Source organism: Malaclemys terrapin, chromosome 9 (genome assembly GCF_027887155.1).
Source record: "Malaclemys terrapin pileata isolate rMalTer1 chromosome 9, rMalTer1.hap1, whole genome shotgun sequence".
Classification (NCBI taxonomy): Eukaryota; Metazoa; Chordata; order Testudines; family Emydidae; genus Malaclemys; species Malaclemys terrapin.
In genome coordinates this window covers 63,679,213-63,697,604 of record NC_071513.1, presented here as the reverse complement: position 1 = coordinate 63,697,604, position 18,392 = coordinate 63,679,213, and the positions used below count along the sequence as shown (strand labels likewise).

At 43.8% G+C, this 18,392-nt stretch overlaps 1 protein-coding gene across 8 annotated transcripts in view; it reads left to right on the top strand.

Moving 5' to 3' along the window:
* Window positions 1–13,725, top strand: part of PER2 (period circadian regulator 2) — an 83,398-nt gene extending 69,673 nt beyond the window's left edge. For all 8 annotated transcript variants that reach the window (XM_054039270.1, XM_054039263.1, XM_054039265.1 and 5 more), the window contains 4 exons: window positions 4,987–5,173; window positions 6,576–6,768; window positions 8,589–8,739; window positions 11,476–13,725. In XM_054039270.1, coding sequence (XP_053895245.1) covers window positions 4,987–5,173; window positions 6,576–6,768; window positions 8,589–8,739; window positions 11,476–11,625 — 681 coding nt within the window. In that variant the 3' untranslated portion in view covers window positions 11,626–13,725. The remainder of the gene's footprint in view (window positions 1–4,986; window positions 5,174–6,575; window positions 6,769–8,588; window positions 8,740–11,475) is intronic.
* Window positions 13,726–18,392: the final 4,667 nt, after the last annotated feature.

The following is an 18,392-nucleotide window of genomic DNA, read 5'->3' as shown; positions in this document are numbered from 1 at the left end:
TTTGGATCCCACTGTAGATGCACATGTGCCTCATGTCTGCAAGACTGGATTTTTTTTGACTGGCAGTGTCCATAGCTGTACATGTGCCCTGTGCTGCCTCATGCTGCTATATTAGGGCTTAAAAGGTGGCATGGCCTCTGCCCTCCCTTGGTTCCCTTTTACCACCAGTGGCAGTAAGACTTACCCTAGCTGATGTCTGCGCTGGTAGACCTTAGATCGGGGCGGGCAAACTTTTTGGCCTGAGGGCCGCATTGGGTTTCGTAAATTGTATGGAGGACTGGTTAGGGGAGGGGGTCGTGGCCCAGTCCCTACCTCCTATCTGCCTCCGTTCCCTCCCCCTCCCCCCCCGCAGGACTTCTGCCCTATCCAACCACCCCTGTTCCTTGACGGCCCCTCTGGAACCCCTGCCCCGTCCACACACCCCTGCTTCCTGTCCCCTGGACCTCTGCCACCCTATCCAACCCCTCCTCTCATTCCTGACTGCCCCCCCCACACACACCCTCCCGGACTACCTCCCCCATTCAGCCCGTTTCCTCCCCGACCACCATGCACACCCGTGTCCTCTGACCACCACCCCAAACTCCCCTGCCCTTTATCCAAGCCTCCCTGCCCCCTTACCATGCTGCCTGGAACACCGGTAGCTGGCGGTGCTACAGCTGCGCTGCCCGGCTGGAGCCGGGCCACTCTGCCACCACGCTGCACTGAGACCGGATCAGGCCGGGCTCTGCAGCTGTGCTGCCCCAGGAGCTCACAGCCCCGCCGCCCAGAGTATTGTGCCAGCAGCAGAGCGAGCGAGCCAAGGCTGCGGATGAGGGGGAACATCAGGGGAGGGGCCGGTGGCTAGCCTCCCAGGCCAGAAGCTCAGGGGCTGGGCAGGACGATGGCCTACAGGCCGTAGTTTGCCCACCCCTGCCTTAGATCCAAGCTTCACATAACCCTCGTAAAGTACAAGCCACAATTGAGGACTTGTTCTTTGCTGGCTCAGAATTGTTCATTGAAAGAACTGACAGTGTCCTACTCTTGCTGAAAGATCCAATGGTGACTTTATACTTCTGGGGATCTGTGCTACTTTATACTTCTGGGGATCTGTGCTCCTCCACCCTTTTGAAAGGCTTCCTGCCCTCAGCTTGCATATCAGCAGAGGCAGCATATACAGTTTTACAATAGACAGAATGCGATGCAAAGGAGCATCTGAAGTACAGTAGGGGACAACAGCTTTCTCAACCTTGACTCTAAACTCTGCTACACTGACACATCCTCAGATCAATGAGGTGTTCAAGAGCAGCACCAGAACCAGTCCACAGAATATGACCTTCTTCCCCATCCCTCTTTATGAATCTTTCTCACAGGAAACTATTGGAAACAGAAGTGGCCTCATCTAGGAGCTGTAGAAGAGGTTCCCCAGGAACATGAGAAGAGGCTTCAAACTTCTGGTATTTCTGAAGAAAAAAGGTCGTCTTTATATATAGAAGCACACACTCACTCTCACTCGCAGGTTACGCTTGCTTCCATTGCTCCAAGCTCAAGATTGGTTCATGGCTCTCGACTTGCAGGATCCTTCCACATCTCTATCCATCTGGCCCACTAGAAATACCTAAGGGTCACAGTGGGTTTCAACCATTATCAGTACAGGTTTCTGCCATTTGGTCTCTCCATAGCATCAAGAGTGTTCACCAAGTGCCTGGCTGTAGAGATGGCACATCTAAGAAACCAGGAATCCCCATCTAGGCAACTGGCTGATAAGAGGAAGGTCCCAGGAAAAGATTGAAACAGCCCTAGATCATGTTCTTTCCCAGTTTTCTCACTTGGGATTCCTGGTGAACTACAAGAAATTGTCCTTCACAGTTGGTAGAGTTAATAGGAGCTCTAATCAACTCCAGATCAGCAAAGGTATCTGCTGGAGGACAGGTTCTGGTCCCTTTAGTCAATTAGTGCATGACGTGTAGTCAAATTGACAATAGCACATACATGCCCTGAGCTTTTAGGCCATATTTTTGTATGCGCATATGTGACATCACTTGCCAAACTTAATCTGTGGACTCCACAACACTGTTCGAGGACCACCTACTCCTATCCAAGCATCATATGAGCAGATGAGTTATAGTTTAGCCTCATGTCCTACAGGATCTCAGGCGGTGGCTTAGATCCACTGAACATGAGAGAATACTCTTTTCAGTTTCTCTCCAGTGATTATGCTAGTTACAGATGTCAGGAACAGATTGGGTCACCCAATTGAACCACCTTCAGATGCAAGACTCATGGTGTCAGAATCATCTGAAGCTCTACATGAATTCATTGGAACTAAGGGCTGTCAGGCTAGCCTCCGTAGCTTTCCTGTCTGTTCTTCAAACTCTGTGGTGCAGACAGATGGCACATTGGCAGAGCACTATATATAGTGGCAGTGCACTATATAAACAAACAAGGATGCCCTCAATCATCCCATCTCTTTTTTTAAAGCCATGAAGTTCTGGGAATGGCATCATCAGCATGCGGCAATCTTGGTAGCTCTAAATCTTCCAGGAGTCAGCAATGACCTGGCACACTTTGAGCTGGAACTTAACTAGTCTTGAGTGGTCACTGCAGAAATCCATTCTTGACCTGATATTCCACCAGTGTGAGACCCCCTACTGTAGATCTTTGCCACCGTGGACAGTTTCATATATAGGGACTTCTGTTTCAGAGGGGATGTGAATCCAGCTTCCCTTCTAGAAGCCTTTTTTCATTTGGTCTCAAGAACTCCTATGTTTTATCACTGATCCTTCCCCCCTCTCTCCCCCGATCCACAGGATAATATGCAAGATACGATGAGACAAGTCTACAGTTATGGTAGCCCCTAATGGCTGAAGCAGCTTTAGCTGTTGGATCTCGTGCATATGTCCAGCCAGCCTCCCAGTATGCCTTCCCATGTGTCCAGACATACTGTCTCAGAACCAGGGTCAAATACTTCACCCAGATCCACAGTCATTACACCTAACTGCCTGGATGTTGATTGGATGAGTAAGACTGACAAACTACTCCTTATAGGTTCAGGAGATTGTTTTACAAAGCCAGAAGACCTCCAACAAGAGGACTAATTCCTCAAAGTTGAAAAGATTTTTTTTTTCCCATGGGGGCAGCCCAAAATTCAATACAGGTCCTGATACCAAAGATTCTGGTCATAGTGCTCCTAAAACAGGCAGGATTGGCATTTAGCTCTAGTCTACCTAGCTGCAGCATCAGTGTGATATGCTCGGATAGTCATTTTCAGTCTTCTCTGACTCTACAGTGTCAAGGTTTCTCAAGGGCCTTCTTCATCCCTGCCCTCCAAATAGAGACCCAACTCCCACATGAGACCTTCACATTGTCTTCTTGCAACTTATGGAATCTCCATTCAGACTTCTATCACAGTGATCATTATTCCACCTCACCATAAAGACTTTCTCTCATGGCCATCACATCAGCATGGAAAGTCAATGAACTCCAAGCACATATGACCAAAACATCCTTCGACAGGGACACAATGGTGGTGAAATTGCACCTTAAGTTCCTCCCTAAAGTGGTCTCAGTATTCCACCTGAACCAGTCTATGATCTTACTGCTTTTCTTCCTGAAATTGCATTCTTTGCAGGAGAAAAGAAGCTTCATACTTCGGATGTTTTCAAGGCCTGCTTTGTTATCTCAACAGGACACAGCCTTTCAGACTCTTTCCACCCTCCTCTGCATGGTCATATCCAGCGTGTTGAAAGGTCAAGCATAGAAATATCAATACACACAGTGTATTTCCACTTTCTATCAGTTGGCTAGCAAGCCTTTTCCTCCCGACTAATGCACACTCCACCAGGGCACAGGCAGCAGCTTCCAGAACATGTCAGTCCTCAAGATCTCTAAGGCAGATGCCTGGAGCAATCCACTAACTTTTGTCAAGCATTATGCACTTGACATGGCTGCCAGGGCAGATGCCAAGTTCAGAGGATAAGTACTTCAGTCTCTGTTTGACTGATATAGACAAGACACTCCCTCACACTATCCAGGTACTGCTGCAGGTAGATACTGCTTGCTGGTCAACTTGAGTGGAGTTCCACACTATCACGTACTCAGAATGGTTACTTACCTTACAGTCACAGGCTTTTTGAGATGTAGTCAATGTGGATCCTATGACCTGTCCCCTATTTCCACTTTTAGCACTCCTCAGCAGTACACGCCTTGAATTGCAAGAGAACTGAAGGAGGGTTGTGGCCACTCTGCCCTTTATGATCTTGTACAAGTGCACAAGGAGGCACAGAGGTGTGTGGCCCCAGCACAAATGGTTTGTGTGTCTCCGGTCTTGTGAACAAAGGGTGCATGTGAACCTATAGTGGGATCTACACTGTGTACAGCATTGTGAGGAGTCATGATTAGAAAAAATACTGTTACTGTATTATAAAAAAGTATAGTTATTGGTACGATCCCCTAGAGTGCACTAATTATAAACCAATATAAAGATGTTTGTACACATGTAGTTTCTTCCGTAGGGAACTGTGTGTAGACAAGCCTTATCTTTTTTTCCTCTTATAGCAATGGTGATAGCTATTTTTTTTTTTTTTTTTAAGTTACGTTACAATAGGGACGATTCCTAGTCTTTCCTGTCCCATAGAACCTAGATACTGCAGAAGAAGTCAGATGGCTCCAGCACAGTGAAGTACATTAATACTGTCCCTTTGACAAACTATTTCCTTACATTGAAGAGAGATGTTTAAGCTTTAACTTGTGTTGAAAAAGAATATGTAGTTGAAATCTAAATGAGTTATTTGACTAAAAGATTACATGACAAACTATTAACCCACTTCCTTCTACTTCCTTAATTAATTATCAGTCAGACTACCTGTGGGTTGTGCAGCTGTCCCTTTTCTCTATGAAAAGGTACTGTTACTTAATTGTATGTAAAGAACTGAAGTCTGTCCCATATATTTAACATAAATGTTAGTGATTAAATGGTGATGATTTCCTTCTCACCTTCCTCTCACCCAGATTGATTCTCCAGTGGAAGCTCAAAATAGCGATTCTCTCTCTATGTCCAGTGATTTACTTGATATTTTACTTCAAGAGGATACATATTCAGGCACTGGCTCAGCGTCATCGGGAAGTGGTGTATCAGCAGCTGCTGAGTCGTTGGGATCTGGATCCAACAGCTGTGGCATGTCAGGGAGCAGAACAGGTAACATTTACTGGTTAAATGTAATCATGCCTTGTGAAACATTAAGAGGGGGATTGTGAGCTATTACAGATATCACTTTGACCTCAAGAGCTTTACAGTAAAATCATACTCTTTTTTTTAAATCTAATTTATAATCATAATCTTACGACATTTAAATTTCATGTAGCTTTATTTGTCTCGGGCTGCTGTAATGGCTTGTTGAAAATGGAGAAACGTTGACTTCTGTTTAAATGTTTTTCTTTGGGCTGCATTTGGAACAACTAACATATGCTATCTTAGTTGTAGAGAGGCTGTGAGGCCAGGTAGGAAGATATTTGAGGTAATCGTGACAGATCAATAGATGAGGTTTTTTTCTTCATTTTCTTAAAAGAACTAATTTAAACTGTTTCTTTAGTTGCAGTTCTTAGAATAATAATAAAAAAAAGCTTCTGGGTAACATTGTCCTGTGTTCAAATACTCCCTCTAAAGTGTTCAGTCCTATTTTGAATTGGATTTTGACTACAGATAGTGTGATAGGGTTTCTTTCTTAGCTGCAGTCTTTTCTGGGTAATAGCCCATAGGAAGATGAATATGTATTCTATTGACCTTCCCGTCCCTCCCCCCCATTCCAAACTTTCTATTCCATGATTGGCAGCAACAGCTATTGTGGGAAACTTCCCTCTGTAGGATGTAGGACCTGGTGGGCAAACTTTTTGGCCTGAGGGCCACATCGGGGTTGCGAAACTGTGTGGCGGGCTGGGTAGGGAAAGCTGTGCCTCCTCAAACAGCCTGGCCCCCTCCCCCATACGCCCCCTGACTGCCTCCCTCAGAACCCCCGACCCATCCAACCCCCCCTGCTCCTTGTCCCCTGACTACCCTGACCCCTATCCACACCCCCTCCCCCCAAATCCCACGCCTATCCAAGCGCCCCTGCTCCCCATCCCCTGACCGCCCCCCCCATCCGACCATCCCTTGCTCCCTGTCCCCTGACAGCCCCCCGGAGCCCTCTGCTCCTTATCCAACTGCCCCACCCCCTTTACCATGTCGCTCAGAGCGGCAGGAGCTTGCGGCTGCGCAACCCAGCCCAGCCGGAGCCAGCCACCACACCCAGAGTGCTGGCGGTGCGTGGCACTGAGGCTGCGGGGAAGAGGGGACAGCAGGGGAGAAGCCAGGGACTAGCCTTCCCAGCCAGGAGCTCAGGGGCTGGGCTGGGCAGGCCGTAGTTTGCCCACCTCTGATGTAGGAGGTTAACACAGATGATCTGCTCAGACTTTTAAGGGGGGTTCTCTATTGTACATCTCCATCAGGCATTTTGATTGTCTAAAAGGGTATGCCTGTTATGGAAGAAAGCATAGTTCAAACAATGTACTAAAATGGAACATTTGACATTTATTATAAAAGCTACTTTTTTTTATTTTTAAAGGCAGTAGTGAGACAAGTCATACCAGCAAATATTTTGGAAGCATCGACTCCTCAGAAAATAATCATAATACAAAAAAGAACACTGAAATGGAAAACAGTGAACATTTCTTTAAATATGACCTTCAGGATCCTATCTGGTTACTGATGGCAAATACAGATGACTCTGTTATGATGACTTACCAGATACCATCCCGGTAACTCTAAGTACTTTTATTCCTGTATGAGCTAAGAGGTGCGATTTCACTAAAGATTATCTGACCCTGAATGGACTAAGCAGTTATGTCATTCTGCTTTTCAAGCTTGCTCTCTTTTTAGTGTGCTTTCTATTTACTAGCCTAAAAGATTAGAAAGATGGATGTATTTGATAGCTATAGAAACAAGGATAAGTCCAATTCAGTAGGATTAATATGGTCCTAAACTATAATATTGGCTGAGGATGTTGTACAGTTACTGACTGACAATTGTATACTTACAAATCCTTTTAGTCTGACTAGTGAGACCTCTATCAGTTGGAGTGCATGGATTAGTGAGGTGATTGTAGTATGCAAATCACTATACTCTTGCTATTTCACTTAAAACCTACACATTCAAATGCTTGCCTCCTGTCTAAATCCTTTCCCCACCCTATAAACACACACATTCCCTGCTCCTCACAAAGCCCCACTCTCTGCACCTTAGGAAGGATAAGGACCCACAAGCAGTGAGTAAACCCTTAATTTAAAACATTTGATTTGGATTCTCCTCCTCTATCTGTCTTTCAGTAACTTATCAAAACTGCAGGTAGGTGTGTGTGAAAAGAGAAGCTCCTGTGAGGTTGGACTTTGACCTCCAGATTTATAAAGCCTGGGGCGGTGGTTAACTTTAGTGCTCCCTATTAATCTGATATAAATATAGACTTAGTGTATGTCTACACTACAAATGCTACTGTGGTACAGCTGCACCAGTAGTATAGACCTTACTACAGCAACAGAAGGTGTTTTTCTGTCACTGTAGTAAATCCACTCCCTTAAGAGGCGGTAGCTAGTCTTTGGTCAGCCTGACTGTGTCTATAGTGGGGATTAGGTCAACCTAACTCATCACACAGAGGATGACATTTTTCACAGCCCTAAGCGTTATAACTAGTTTGAGCTAAGTTTTAGTTGTAGCTCAAGCCTTAGAATTTCTAAGAGTAGCAACAGTTGCAAAAGTATATTGGTTTCAAATATTGTTCCAGTGTCTAATAACCAGAGATTTAAACCCACCAGCATAGAGGCTGATGTGAAAGACAGTGGAAGTGCAACACCTAAGTGAGAAGCCAACCTATTCCTATTCCTGCTGGCAGGAAAGGAGAAGGTACTTGGATTCCTACCAGGGTGCTGTCCTTTGACTCTGCTTTGAGGTTTCATCTTCCATATCAGCAAGTGACCAGTAAATGGTCAAATTTAATTAAACACTCCTGAACCAAATTCCCTACCCCCTCTGACTCCTGGAAAGGAGGAATGTTTTCTGTATCTCTGTCACTTGTAATTCCAGAGTTGCCTGACTGTGCTGCCTGTTGTAGAGAACAGGTCTCCTTTTTTCTGTTCTAACCCCCATCAGAAAGCCAGACTCTTTTTTGAGTGCTCCTCTCTAGTTAATACCTCTAGTGCCTGTATCTGCCTTAGCTCAGAGCTTTCTTAAGCAGCAGCAGAGTGCAACTGACAACATTCTTGTCAGTTTCACAGATGCTGCCAGCAGGTTTCTGAAGAGTCACTCTGAAAACAGTCTGTTTTCACTGCTGCACTTCAGGAAAGCAATGAGTTAGCAGCAGAGGCACAGGAGTGGTCTGTCTGCAAACTTGGGAAGATGCTGACACAACCATAACATCTTTCAGACTTACAATTGGTCATAAATTTAACGTAGATTCATTGGGGGTAAGGGGGGAAGCTTTAAAATGTTAGCTTTCCACAAGATATTTGTATGTGCAAGCCAGATAAAAATTAGACTTTAGGTCCTTAAAACTGTGAAGTTCAATTTCTAAATACATTTATTTTAGAAATGTGGAAATGGTTTTAAAAGAGGACAAACAAAAACTAAAGCAAATGCAGAAATTCCAGCCAAAGTTTACAGAAGAACAAAAAAGAGAGCTTATTGAAGTTCATCCATGGATCCAGAAGGATAGACTTCCAAAAGCAGTTGCTAATTCAGTAAGTTTAAATGTATTAATACTACTCTTTATTATGTAAGTCTTTATTTGCTGTTGAGAGACTCATTTTAATAGTTGTTACACAGAAAACTTGATCAACTACATTGAGAGACAGGTTTAATTCCAAATTTTAGTGCAAAAATCTGGAGTTTGTTTAACTTACAATAATTACAGATTGTTGCACTAAACGTGGTAGGGCTCAGCGCTGTTCTTCTAGCCTGCAACACACTTCTTCTCATGCTACAGGGAATGACAGTCCAGAACATGTTTGCAGGGTTGTTGTAGCTTTGTTGGTCCCAGGATATTAAAGAGACATGGTGGGTGAAGTAATATCTCTTATTGGACCAACTTCTGTTGGTGAAAGAGAAGCTTTTGAGGCTCAAAAGCTTGTCTCTTCCACTGACAGAAGTTGGTTCAATAAAAGATAATCCAGGTCATGACAGACAACACAACAGCAATGTTTTATGTCAGACAGCAATCCATCCCCTTTTTTGCCAAGAAGTTGTTTGTCTCTGGAACTGATGCATTTACCACCACGTTATCCTAGCCAGCCTACGCTTGGCAAGCTTGCAGAAGTTTTTAGTGGTTCCCCTCTGGTGTTATCTGGACTGGTAATCTGCTAAGTCACCCCAATCCTTGACTCGGGGAACCAGCCTTATCCTCCTCTGCTGTGAGAACCCCCACTCCTGGGCTGTTCATGCACAGCCTCTAGCATGTAAGCTGCTCCTTGGATTGTGCTACTGAATGAGACTAGCTAATATCTCCAGTCCCAGACACAACCCTAGGAACCTCTGTCTTGCAGTGTCCAGTTATGCCCACTGGTCACTGCAAGCTTATATGAGTTCATCAGTTTAACAAAGAAATTTATATGCACCAGGCTTGTTATCCCCAGGGGAGTCTCTGACACGCTTCAAACCAAACACACGGCTTAGGTAGCATAAACAAACAGATTTATTAACTACAAAGATAGATTTTAAGTGATTTATAAGTCAAAGCACAATAAGTCAGATTTGGTCAAATGAAATAAAAGCAAAACGCGTTTGAAATTGATCTTAGTGCCCTAACAAATTTAGATGCTTCTCACCACAGGCAGGCTGGTTGCCCTTCAGCCAGGCTCTCCCTTTGATCAGCACTTCAGTCTCTGGTGGTGGTGATGTCTGTAGATGTAGGTGAAAGAGAGAGGAAGAGCATGGCAAACGTCTCTCCCTTTTATCATGTTCTTTTTGCCTGGGCCTGTTTTAAGCCACGAGGACAAATTTTCAGCCTCATAACTATATACATGAAATAATAACCTACAACATTACTGTAACAACAATTACTATAATTTCACTATAACAGCAATGCTCAGTGCATCATGAACCTTCTGAAGACACCTGACGTGACAAACTTTGCATTGGATACCACACAATCATATTATAAGGATGAACATGTGGGTGCAGGAGGTTCCCTCGAGGCACAGTGTGTCACAGACCACCTCAGCAGATGGTTCGCAAGTGACCACAAATGGACCATCAAAGATTCCATCATATAGAACAGGTTCTCAAACTGGGGGTCGTGACCCCTCAGGGGGTCGCAAGGTTATTAGGTGACAAGCTGTCAGCCTCCAGCATTTATAATAGTTTTTAATTTATAAGGGGGGATCGTACTCACAGGCTTGCTATGTGAAAGGGGTCACCAATACATAAGCTTGAGAACCACTGATCTAGAACATTCACATATACAAAATGATTCTTCCTTTGACCTATCTGTATCTGCATCAAAGGTTAAGTCAGCTTAACTAATTTTTAACATCCCTACATGCAATGGCGGATTATCTCAAGGGGCCCTTGCCTAGGTGCCCTGGCCAATTGGAGGGGCTCAGGAAAAATGGGCACTTCGTCCCCAGCAGACAAGGGGCAGGGTTGGGGCCAGAGCCTCTCCGGCTGCCTGGAAGAGAGCCTGGCTGGGAAGAAGTGGCAGCCCGCTCCACGGAGAGCAACTCCATCCCGCTCCCTGCCCGGGCCTAGCTGCCAGGAAGGGCGGGAGGCAGCCAAATGTGCCGGGGGGGGGAACGGGACAGGGGAGCCGGACAGCAGGAGAACAGAGAGAGCAGGTAACGTGGCGGGGGGGAGAGCATGGGCCCTGGGCTGGGGGCAGGGAGGAGACATGTAGGGAGGTCACGTGTGTTTCCCTTTAGTTGGTGCCCCCTCCCCCAGTATAGGGAGGCACCAGTCGGCCCGGATAGCTCTGGGCAAGTGGGTGCGAGAAGCCCCAGTGCCCTGAATCCCACCCCCCACAGAAGCACAGGGCAGCAAGGGAAGCCCCAGTGCCCAGTCCCATGCTGCGGTCCAGGGACTGGAGGAGCTCTGGCTCCCTGCCGTGGCCTCAGGGCTGGGGGAGCACTCACTCCCCACTGCAGCCCTAGGTCCCGTGTGGGAGAAGGAGGGGGCAGAGCTTCTTTGGGCTTGGGCCTGCAGTGGTGGTGGTCGGGGGGAAGGGGCAGAAAAGAGCAAACGGGCTGCAATGGGGAGTGGAATGGGGTGGGACGGTGGGTGGAATGGGTGGGGGAAAGGAGCAGAATGGGGGCGGGGCTACAGGCGGAAGGTGTTGGAAAGGGCTGCCCACTTGCTCTGGTCCAGGGCCCCACGAAACCTTAATCCACCTCTGCATAAGTGCCACAGCTATGTCGACCTAACTTCTAAGAATTGGTTCACTTAATGCTTTATGAGGATATGTCACTATTGTATTTCTTTTGAAGGAGTGTATTTACTGTGAGGTCAACACACGAAGCCACTTTTATACACCATATGACGAAGAAATCCATGAAATGGAGCTTAATGAAATGATTGAAGCCAGTGAAGAAAACATCTTGGCTACCCTGAGTCAAATCAGTGAAGAACAAACCTAATATTTGGCAGTATTTAAAAAAGCAGCTGCTTTAAAATACAGTGATGCATCAGCATGTCTTAAAGGTTTTAAAACTTGTTTCTAGTTAAATGAATCTGGTTTATAAAACAAATGGATTTTTTGTTCTAGAAAAAGGTCATTTATGAATGAATCTCTTTGAATGGGCAATCCCTTATATCTCCAGTACACTGTTGGAAACAAAAACCTTTTATTTAAAAAAAAAAAAAAAAAAAATTAGACTCGCACTTAAATGCCTAAAGCTTTTCTATAAATTGTAGAAGCTTTCATGAAAGCCTATAGATCTGGTAATCAGATTAATTAATACTGCAAAATACGTTGTTTAGTTATGTTTTCTTCAAATATCCACTTAGTAATAATGCAGGGTTAAATTGAATTTACATTTTGGAATCACTGTTAATTACTGAATTAGTCCACTATATTGAAGAAAAATATTGATACTCTGCAGATATTTTGATTCACAATTCCTATCCTTTCTCCAATTAGTTGATCCCATATTCTTTGTTCCCTTTCATGTTATTTAAATGCTGAAAATATTTTAATAGCATATTACCAACGTCAGTATCTGGTCATAAAATTTTTAGGTCACAGATTAAAATTGTGAATGTATGGGAGAAGATAAAGGAGTGCCATGAACTCTGTAATGTTTTATTTTCATGACCATTGAAACGTTATGAACTATTCATTACACTGAAATATTAGTTCTGAGAATTTATATCTAGTATATGATCAAAAACTTGAACCACAGAAAAGAACACTGCCTATCTACCACTGCCTGTTTGTTAAAGCTTGGTATAAGTTTGTGTACCCCTCTTTCTAGTTCGTTCCTTCATGAAGTTGGCCACCAGTTTTTCAATTCTGGCTAAATAAACATTAAACATACGTGTGTTCAGAGGGTTCGAGAGTTCTCTCAACTTCAAGATAGTTTTATACACAGAAAAGGTTTTCAGAACAGTACTCGTTTCATTCTATTTGGTTACTGAGTGATCTTTAGCTATGTTGGTAGAATCCTTTGCAGTCAGGAAGTTTACTTGTAGTACCCCTGGAATTGTATGGATCTGGATATTTGTGCATTAGGTGCAGCAGCTGTTCTTTTATACTGCTTGGGAATGAGAAGAGGACAAAAAAGGGTGGCTTTGCCAATAAGTATTGAGATAAAGAACACTTAAGCTTCAATACTTCTGGATGGCAGTACTGAGTCTGAAGGGTAACGGGAAAATAAAGAGGTTCAGCTGCAATCAAAACATTAGTTTTAATGTATCTTCACTTAATGTGTTTACAGTTACTACAACTGTATTTCTGGTGTTTTTCATCTTTATAGCTTGAAGGAAGAACTTATGAATCTCATGGTCACTAGTAAGTTGTGGTTCTATTTCACTTTAATGTTGTATGAAACACTCACCAGCACGATCTCATACTCCCATTGTTTTTAATAGTGTGAAAGAAGATCAAACTTAAATCTGTGTAAATATTAACTCAAAGGGGAAACCCAATTTAATTTTTCAGTGTTTATAAAGTCCAATGTACTAGATGTTTTGTGCAGAAATTAAGCCGTGCAGATATATCATCATATTGCGTATATTCCATTATTACATGCAAAAATATATTATTTTAATTGGACCAGAGTGATTGAGAAATAAAGCTTTAAGAGTGCAATCTAAGTGTACAAACAACTTTCAGGGACTTCTCAATCATTTTGTAATTTTTTTTCACCATTAGCATGCTTTTCTGGTTAATTTTTTTTTTAACATACATCTTGTAACTTAGTGAAAGGGAGGGAAAAGGTGTATTTAGAGCATTTTGTAGATGTGTTTACACAACAACTTACCATTGTGTTTTTTAAAGTGTGTGCATTTACAGGGTAGTATTAAAATATTTTTCTGTAACTTTAAAATTACAAATCTCCACTTTTAGATAGGTTGGGAAAAATTATAACTTATGTTGTAATATGATTTGTGACATAACCTTTTGTCAACAATGTTTTCTGTACACAGTGCAATATATTTTGGTTTTGTCACTTGTGACTAATTTTTATGACTTTTTGCTTTTTAGAAAACTGGTAAATAAAACAGATATATTTTTAGCTGCCTTTTTATTTATTGACCTTTTACAGCTGGGGGTAACTATATGCCAGTTATACCTAACATATGTAAACTACTTTTTCAAACATGAAGATTATACAAGCTACTAATAGCTTACTGTACCAAAGCAGATAAAATGAAATCTTTGCTAATTTCTCAAAATAGTAAACTTAGTGTTCAAAATGGAAAAAGCAGCGTTTGCTTGCTGAAAATGTGGGTTTAGTGGTTCTGGGATTCTGGACAAAGTGACTGGCAGGGGAAGCACCTCATTTGACTTCAGTATGTTTGAATGTGAGTTAATGGGCATTAGCTGTTCAAAAACACCAGAAGGCGATGTTCTCTGGCTTGTTTTTTGTTAAATGTCAACTAGACTACTATCATTACTTCTTCTCTCGCCATCCTCTAAATCCTTGTAATGAGCAGGTGATGAAACCAGAATTCCAGTTTCATCCCCTGAAACTCAGTCATGTTTAATCACTATTAGACACCCCTTCCTTTGTGGTGTTAGTAATGCTGTAGAGGATTAAAACCCAACACTTCAAGCTAATTAACTTTCCCTGTGTGTGTGTGTGTGTGTGTGTGTGTGTGTGTTTTCTATAAGTTGAACTTTAGCTTAACTCACGGAAATAATAAATTTTGAGTTTGTTTATAATCAGTTTCTAACTACATTTTTGCATTCTTGTGCCCTCGCACAATGCTGCAGTGTTTGAGTTGGGAATGTTACTTTTTAAAAAAATTAGTTTCCACTGGAGTGAAAATAGTTCTGTTGGCTTTAGAGTTGATTAAAAGCTTTTTTTTTTTTTTTTTTTTTATAAATCCTAAATTTGGGTCCTACCTCAGGACAACAGATTCAAAACTATTAGACTCTGGTGTTTAGAATTGTGTATCTATTTTTCACAATTACCACAACTGGATGCCAAATTCTAAGCCTTAATAATAGAGGTGCTACAAAAGGTTAAATGAAAGGGTAGACATATAAGGTTTCTCATAGAATCTTGAAGCAAAGAGTAGTTCCACATTGATCAAAATGCAGTGTGTATTTGTCTACTGTATATGGGAACTCTGAAGTCCTATAGTTCTTCAAAAGAAACCCATTGTATCAGGGAGAATTAATATAGTTTCCAAAAGCCACATAAAGGTAAAAGCCCCTCCTCCCCCTTTTTTTTTAAAGTGCAGATTTTTTTAACTGCTTGAAAGAGTGGGGTTTAGGGGTCAAGTGTGCTGGATTGAGCTCAGTGCTTTCTTTTAAAGTAAATTGAGCTTTCCTTTTAATAAATAAATATTAATTGTGGAGACCAAAGTTAGATTATCCAGAGTTAGTGCAGTCCATACAGCAGCAGTTCAGATTGCCCAGATTACTCCATTTAGTCAGGGACTTTCTTAGGTGTGAGGATAAATTGGCCTACTTTGATATCGATTTTCCTTATTATTGGCTACTTTCCAGTATTATCTCTGTTATCTGCAATTTTATATATTCGAGTGTGTTGATTCTTAGAAAAGTTGGTATATGTTGCCCAGAGAGTACATTATCTGGTACTCACAGAACAAAGACCATGGGGAAGATCCAGAAAAAGGTGTAGGAAGTCACTGAAGGAGGACAAATTTTGGAGTCAGCTTGGAAAACACACTCAATAGGAACGCTTGGAGACAAAACAAAAGCTGCCCACCCTGACTAACAGGTGAAGAATTCTTACAGAAGTGTGGATTGTGTTGTGTGAGAGGTGTATGCATGTCAAAAGAAGTACTTTTGGCATGTTCTCCGACAGCATTAAAGATGAGTGGTTTTCTGTACATTGTAAAACTGTTGGGAATAATTAATCTGCAGATTGGAGCAATATCCAGTTGGAATATTTCTCTCTGTGGCCTGTAGATGTCACTCTCCACACACACTTTTGGATTTGCTGGAGGCTCTTTTGCTGCACCTGAGTTTCACTTGTTCCTCTTTTTCAACCCTTTCTATTGCTTCTTTTTGTTGTATTAAATGATTTAGTACTATTGGATTTGGGGGGGATAGTTACTTTTCTTTTTTGTACATTTAGAACTAGATCCTTGTAGATCCGTGGCCTGGATTTAAAATAAGTAGTTCAAATGAAATATTACTTTAATTGAACATAGAAGAGTTGGTTCAATTCATGTTTCCACATTCCAAATAGAAATTTATTTTGCCTGCCCCACATTTCAGACTGCTTCAAAACAGAACAGTTTTAGCCAACAGACAGCTGCTGTAGATTGGAGGACTTTAACTCTGGCTGCTGAATATTAGGAAAATGTTGTTATTCAGTAATACTATTTGCCCATTTTCTGTGTGTGCAGTTGCCAAATTAGTCTGTTCTGGGTGAGACAGCTAAATGGGATGGGCTCCACCTGTCAACAGTAGCATTCAGCAGCATGCCACATCATTATACATAGCTTTCAGAAAATATCCTGTATGTAACAGTGAATCCAGCACTTACCAATGTAGCCTCAGAAATACCTTAGATCTGCTGCTGAAGGAGATAATCGTTGAATAGTTTACCTCTCTCCCTGCTGGGGTTGTGGCACTGGACAGCATTTGGAATGCACAAGGTGTATGAGGACAACTTTCCAGTGCCCCTGGCTTTGAATACTGTCTGTTTTTTACTTTAATGGAGTTATTGGAAAAGGCTTAACTTAAACAGTAGTTTGTAAAACTGAGTCATTTTTAGTCACTTGTATTTATCATTGCACCTGTTAAAGGAACTGAAGTGTAGAATGGTCGTTCCTGCCACTCATTGAAGGAGCAGGACATGATGTGATTGAATACATCCTCCCTATTAACTGTTTGTTTTAAGACTCCAGGTGTAACCAATGGCTTACAAAAGATGAGCACACTAGTTCCACCTCTATCAATAATACAGAGCTTTGCAAGCGTTCTACAGTACATGCTGTCCAACATGCACCTGTTAGCTGCTAAATAACTCTGAAGGGAGAAGGTTTAACAACTCAAGGCATTCAGAGGGAGCAACATATGTGGCAAGTCATTATGATGCTGGTTCCAGTCCAGTGATCTCTTACATTTGAGGAAGAACAAAGGTTTCTCTGCTGTATCAGCCTGAGTAAGCAGATGATGTATCTGTTTTTGATGCACTGCATTCAGCAGGCATAACACAAGTCCTGTGAATCACCAAATAGTGTCAAGGATTCAGAAGTGAGACCATTTTTAGGGACCTGCTGCCAGTGAGACCAGACTCTGTCCACCAGAGGGACCTTTAGGCCAGATCTACATTACCACTTGGCGCTCATGTGTGTGAATAAGCCACCCTCCTGAGCAATGTAAGTTACACGGACCTAAGCGCCAGTGTGGACTGCATTATGTTGGCGGGAGAGCTACTCCCGCTGACATAGCTACTGCCTCTTGCGGACGTAGATTTTTTTTTTTTATTTTTTTTTGTATATCAATAGGCTCTCTCCTGTCAGCATGAAGTGTTTTCACCAGATGCATAACAGTGGTGCACCTGTGCCGATTAGCGCTTCTAGTATATACTAGCCCAGGGATCGGCAACCTTTGGCACATGGTCCACCAGGGTAAGCACCCTGGCGGGCTGGGCTGGTTTGTTTACCTGCTGCATCCGCAGGTTCAGCCGATCGCGGCTCCCACTGTCCGCGGTTTGCCGCTCCAGGGCAGTGGGGATGGCGGGAAGCAAAAGCCGTTCTTCCCCCTCCTCTCCTCTCCCCCCCATCCCCTCAAATTTCATTTTGGATTTCAAGTTCTAGCAAATCTGACAAAATTCCTTGAATTACCAAATCTAAATGACTTGTATATTCTACCTTCCTCCCCCAAAAATGAATGTTCTCAGCTAAGGTACTGATCTGGCAGCTGGAGCTCCACAGATAAACCACAGCACCCTGGGAAGCCCTGTTCATTTCAGTAGTACTCTGTCCACGCACAGGAGCCCACCTATGTGGATTCAGTTGCAGGAGTAGGGGGGACAGCAATTTTCACACGGATCATTTTTGGTAACTTTTTAAACACTACGATTGTAAAATATTGAAAAAGTGGCATGAGGGAAAGGAGATGTGACTTCAGGAGGCAGCTGCAGCGCGTATGTGGTAGTGGCGTTCTGAAGCTGCTGTGTTGTTCTGCCCTTGGCGTGCCGCTATCTGTATTGTATGCTGAAGGCCGTATGTCCCAGCTACCCTGCACAGACTTTCTGTTGGCAAGAGGTGGGTGTGCTCAGAGCTGTTTTCCATGCAAAATCCTATCCTTACTGAAACTCCAACTCCACCTCCACTCGACAAGCCAAGTGTAGTTACCTGATTTTTGCTCTCTCCTGGACAGGGCCGGCTCTGGCTTTTTTGCCGCCCCAGGCAAAAAAGCTGCCAGCCGCCCCCCCTCCCCCTGCCCCTCCTGCGGGGGGGGGGTGGCCAGAGCCCCAGGGGGAGGGCGGTGAGCCCCGGCGGGGGCTCCGCTCTCCCCCCGGCGGCCAGGGGGAGGGGGGCCGGAGCCCTGGGAGGAGGGCGGTGAGCCCTGGCGGGAGCTCCGCTCTCCCCCCAGCGGCCGGGGGGGGAGGGCAGCGAGCCCCGCCGGGTGCTCCGCTCTCCCCCCGGCGGCCAGAGGGAGGGGGGCCGGAGCCCTGGGAGGAGGGCGGTGAGCCCCGGCAGGGGCTCCGCTCTCCCCCCAGCGGCCAGAGCGCAGGGGGCAGGGCGGCGA